Consider the following 5,612-nt stretch of genomic DNA (forward strand, 5'->3'; position numbering starts at 1 on the left):
AGCTGACTGGAATACGAATCGAAAGCTCCATAGTTGACTACTGATCTACAAATCAGCTTGCATGTGTAGGCGACTCGCATGTCTTGATCTGTCATCGGCTCGCGTTCGAAGTGGGAAAGCGCTTCCGGAATTTCCTTTAAAGCATTGCGCTGTTTAGGCGGCCGGAAGTGGCTGTTGAGGTTTCGAAGATTGTGTATCGCGTCACCGCCTTCATCGAGGGCACCACCCGGCGTCACCGTCGCTACAACTTTGACCCACGAGCTGGTCGACTCAATGGTGACCGTCTGGATGGCGTCTTTCAACGATCCCGTAGCCAATGCATAGGTTGAGTAGATGCATGGAGCAGCTCTCCTCCCCGTATCTATATGATCTGCAACGCTTTTCGTCGACGGAGTGACGTCCGACATTTTAAATCTAGTCAGAGAGCGCACACCTAGATAGAAGCGTGCTTCAAAGGCCATTTCGATGACCTTTGCAGCTGCATGAACGTTGTGACCGTCATTTTTAGCGCAGCACAACACTGCAATAAATCGGAATTTCCCTGGACGGTCAATGAAAGCTACAGATGCACCGACGATACGTTTTTTGCACATCTCGTAACGGTAAGGTGCACGGAAAGGAATTCTTCCATAACACCACGGTAGAACATGGTACGCCATCAACGGACCTAACGTGAGCCCGCGGAGACCAAAAACGGGAAATTACCGAGCATTGGAGCACGATGCCTGGGTAAACCCGAAGCTCACCGCTCCACGAAGCGCGACGCTACGGTAGATAACGATAACTCAAACGGCAGACCAACCGCGACACCACGAGATAACACGTTAGCATGGACGGTGGCCCAACCAATAAGCCATGGGAGAAAACGCAGCCACAGTAGTTATATACGAAAGATCATCGAGCCACAGAGCACGATACCAGTGTAGAACCAGATCTCATTGGACCACAGAGCGCGATAGCACGATTGCACGGACGGCGGGACCAGCCGCGGAATCACGGGGGAACACTTCGGAAGACCACTGTGGTGAAGCCCCGTTGGTTAGCTTGGGAAGTGGATAAATGAGCTACGATCCGATCGGGTGTTGGAATGCCACCAGGGACGAAGGCGCATCAGCGAGTGCATACGCAATCAACGAGATCGGATCGGTAAGGTACAGTCATTTCGAAACATGATATTCGACTGATTTGTACCCATGTCGGGTAAGTACGATATTACCTTCAAGGGCCAGTTTGGTGATCATAGGATATGCAAGGTAGTGGACAGCAAAGACTTCAGGGTGAAATTTACCTCATCAGCAAGAAGTGTCTTCGGTATCAGACTTCGAGACAGTAGCGGGAGGTATATTGGCCCATACAGTAATCAAGTTGAGTCTACCAAGTACGCGTGTCAGTCGCCGGAGTTTGCAGCTTGGCCGGTCGATCGTTTTCACTCTCGCCCTCAACGCCCCCGCTATAGGAAGCGGTGAAGTCTAGCGAGGAAAGGAACAAGACCCCGTAAAAAAAACACACACACCACGTCGATCAAGGTCGTCAACCTACCTGGCCCGTAGCCTTAAGAGTTTCCACGCTACGCCACCCCCAACCATCCTGCGTAGACGGCAAGACGGAACCAACCCAAGCCAAGCGTCCCTTCAAGCTCACCAGATGAGTGTAACGAGCCCCACCGACGGGTACACAAGGGGAGCCCTCAGCAACCCCGCGGTTACCGGAGTACCCCTCCGTCAGTCGGTAGTCCGGGGCACGGTGTGTGAGAATGGATCGCAAGTTTTGCGTAAACCACTCCATCACAATGGTGCGCGTGCCGGGGTCTTATGGTGACTCGTAATTTCACCGTGAGTCCCAAGAAGAAGAGGAAGTGCCAATCAAGTTAAAACCAAGGATGGAAGCGTCATCGGAAACTGGATCGAAAACAACGCTGCAGAATGAATCATGATCAGCAGATCGACATAGCTCTGGGAGGATCTCTGCCGACATTAACGATGAGGAATCTCTTCTTAAAGAGAAACCGCAACCTCCTCCCTCTGAAGGCACCGCAGATCGCAATGCGCATCGTGATCTGCTTGATGAGGAATTCAAGGTGAAAACCGGAGGAGCCTCACCAACCACCGCTCCGCCAACGCAGATGACCCCGAAGAAGAAGACTTCGTACGCGTCGCGGATGAGGCTCAAGGCCCCAGCTGATTCGGACTCCGATAGCCACGGCAAGATCGCAGCGACTTGGTCTGACGATCAGTAGGAGGAAGAATACAAACCGCATGAGCCTCAAATGTTTATGGCCAAGAGCCCAACGATGCGAATCGTACAGCCGCTGATGTCTGGATCGCTGAAGGGGCCGGTGACACCGCCACCTGAGACGACGACAAGCTGGAGGCTGTGAAAGCCATACCGTATCTCCTGAAGGAAGCCGGCGTCACGCCAGGCCCCTTTGCGGCGAAGGATCTGTTTGATCTGGATCTCAAAACGATCCAGAACACACAGTCGGAACTCTTCGAGAAGTTGAAAGCGTTGGTCGGCAAGTCGCAGACTCAGATCACGACATAGTCCAAGCCCGCCGCCGGCCTGCCACGACCCCCTAAATCGGGGTCACAGACCGAATCGTCTCAATAATCACGCTATGCCTCCACGGTTTCAAGTGCATATTCGGAAAGTACCGACTGTGCTGAACGGATGCAGCTGGGACCGTCGGGCACGGCGCTACTGCAGTGTCGACCGGATCGTGCGCAAAAGGCGGAAGCTGAGGCAGACTCGCCGACGCGGGGCGACCGGCACTGGGAAAATCCAAGGAGACTGCGGAGGTTTTTAAACTCAGCGATGGAACGTTGTCTGAAAGAGTAGCGCCCTGCACAAGGGATACCGACCGCTGCACCGGTAGCAGCGGTCAGACAGCACGACGTTGATATGGAATCGTTTGTCTCGGAGCACGGTGAGTACGATCCAGACGAGCTGGACGTCACTGTCACCCGTCAGCCGACAGTGGCTACAGATGCTACGGCCATCGGAATGTCACGCATTCGCGTATCCGCGATGTCGGAACTCAAGGAGTTCTCCGGGATGGATAACGACGAAGACCGCGCGCGCGGAGATCAGCAAGGTAAAGTCGGCCTTCCTCCGCGATCAGGCCCCGAACGTTGTGACGTGCTTGGTGCTTGGCGGCCTGTTCACTGGATCGGCGCAACTGGTACCGGCAACTCAGCCGGACTACTTGAAGCGAATTGAAGGAACTCCTACGCGAGTTTCAAGTGCAGTTCTGTGGGTCGGCGTATTCGTTGGAGGCAGTATTACCATGCGAAGAAACGTGCCGACGAAACACCGTTAAATTACCTGCTCCGTCTGAGCGCTGCAGGATTGAGGGCGAAGTTGCGTATGAAGCATGGCCCACCGGATGTCCGCCGTGAGCACGTAGAACACTTCATCGAAACATTGGACGACCGCGATTTGGCTGATCAGCTCGCGCTGCTACGGATCCCAGATGCAGATCCGCTTGGAGGTATCTTGAGAGTGCGACAACGCGCAAGCAACCGTCTGGGGAAGGACCACTTTGAATCGAGCAAGTGCTGACAGAAGATAACCACTTCTGATGCCGTAAAATCAAACCCAGCACGCAAGGTGCAAGCCGTTATGGCTGCGAACTGCGACAGTGATTCTGGTAACAGTGGATCGGAATCGGATGGTGCTCTGCGCCGGATCTACATCGCCGCAGCAGAAGAAGATGATCAAACTCAGATGTTATGACTCCAGGAAAAAGACAGATCGAGTAGATCGAGCCACGCCAAGCGAGACGCTGGCCTTACGAGACCCCGATCCAGGTGAACGCCGACTGCATGGACGTGGCCCATTCCAACGCTGCACGCACTGCGGTTCGCATCGTCACGACGATCTACGTTACTGGAAGCACGTGTCAGCGCTGTGGCAAGAAGGACCACCCATCGGCTCGTTGTCTCTTCGTGTGCCGCGGATGCGGCGAGATCCACAGGTTGGTAAGTGCCAGATGGAGGGGTTTTACAATTGGATCCGTCAGTGGTACAACCCGGCCAAGCATGGCGGCGTGCTGCCGGAAAGCGCCGAGAAGATGTTAAACACGGGCGCTCGAAGCCAGGACGAGCCGACCGTTCCAAGCTCTGCATCTTTGCATACGTCAAGAAGAGATCCAAAGTTAGTGAGCGGGAGAATCCGAGCGACAATACATGTGATGTTCATGGAACACGTGCCGGTGTTGTTGCAAGCCTTCGCGAGCTTGATGAGTTCGCAAGAGTTGATACCGTTATGACGCTTGATCTACTGCCAGGAGAGATGCGTAGATACTGGAATTACCACGCACCCAGTAAGTGGTTCAAGCAAGTCAAGACGGGAGGGAAGATCAACAACAAAACTGCGAGCTTACTCTTAATTTCCGGCGCCGAGGTGACCATTCTGGACGCCGCCTTTGCTCGTAAGGTTGGGTGCTATGTGGTTAAAAGTCAACGATAAGAGTGGGTTGGTATTGGAGAAGGTGTGTACATCACGATGGGACGTACCAAGATCAAGATTACCTTGGATGGAGCCATGGTGTACTTCTTCGACGTGTGGGTCGGCGAGATGTCAGACCAGGACGCGATCTTCTGTATGGATTTCATGGTACCAGCGGGGATTCGCTTGGACTTGGCCGACGGGACGCTATGCTTACCCGAAGAGGTCCGCATCCAGTCGTCCGGACGACACCCGCTGTATGGCGAATACGTTCGCCCAGTCGGTTTGGACGGGCTCAAGATAATAGACGCGCGACAGAGCATCGAGATGCCATTACGACCCAAGCCATCGGAAACGCTGTGGATCACTCGGGGAGAGCAATTAATTCCCACCGTGGTTGAAGGGCATGCACGCAGGCGTTACCTGAAGATCACGAATGTCAGCGACCGGACGAGGTGCCTACTCGCTAATACCTCGGTAGGCATGTGGCTGTCAGGAGATAGTGTACCAAGACGTCAAGGATTCATCACCGTAGGATCGCGTCGGTACGCCGAGTGGTAGAATCTGGTACTACAGGCTAGCACGGATGTGACGATCGAGGAAGATAATCCGATCGAGAAGTCGACGGAGCCGATGGTCTCCCATCCGCAGTATGACACACCGACAAGCATTTTGAGACGACCCATATGTTGGGCGACCGGCAGCAGCCAGATCATGGAAGCACCCAAAGCCAGGAGGATCGAAGTCATCGTCGGAAAATGATCTGGAACGCAGACTGTGCGAACCGATGTGCTAGAAGACCAGATCGATGGGCCGACAGCGGTAGACGGCGAGATCGCCACCTGCAGGTATATACAGATCTCACCAGTCAGCAAACCTGGGAGCGGGGTAGACGGAGAAGCTGATCTGATCGTGAATCCGATGGAATTGGAGCCTGTTGTGAATGCGTCAAGCACGACCCCTGTGGAAGATGACCAAGTCTGCATCAGCTAAGGGGGCGAGCTCTTTGCCGAAGCCGTAGATGCTCAGTTGACAATCTTGCCAGAGGTGACGACGACGCCAGGAAATGTGAAGCTTGAAGACGTACGAATCGAGCATGAAGGCTTTGTCGCGCCAGAGGATGAAACTAGGTTGAGGAAGATCATCTGGGGCCGACAGCAGCTTCT

General features: G+C 54.1%; 1 protein-coding gene across 1 annotated transcript; it reads left to right on the forward strand.

Annotated features, from left to right (window-relative positions):
* Positions 1-1,193: 1,193 nt before the first annotated feature.
* PITG_18408 (uncharacterized protein) lies at positions 1,194-2,236 on the forward strand (the record flags this gene model as incomplete). Its single annotated transcript, XM_002896297.1, has 3 exons — positions 1,194-1,200; positions 1,319-1,339; positions 2,001-2,236. 3 exons carry the CDS (start codon positions 1,194-1,196, stop codon positions 2,234-2,236), a joined length of 264 nt encoding a protein of 87 aa, XP_002896343.1.
* Between the last annotated feature and the right edge of the window lie 3,376 nt (positions 2,237-5,612).

The sequence above is a fragment of the Phytophthora infestans genome, genomic scaffold (assembly GCF_000142945.1).
Source record: "Phytophthora infestans T30-4 supercont1.62 genomic scaffold, whole genome shotgun sequence".
NCBI lineage: Eukaryota > Oomycota > Peronosporomycetes > Peronosporales > Peronosporaceae > Phytophthora > Phytophthora infestans.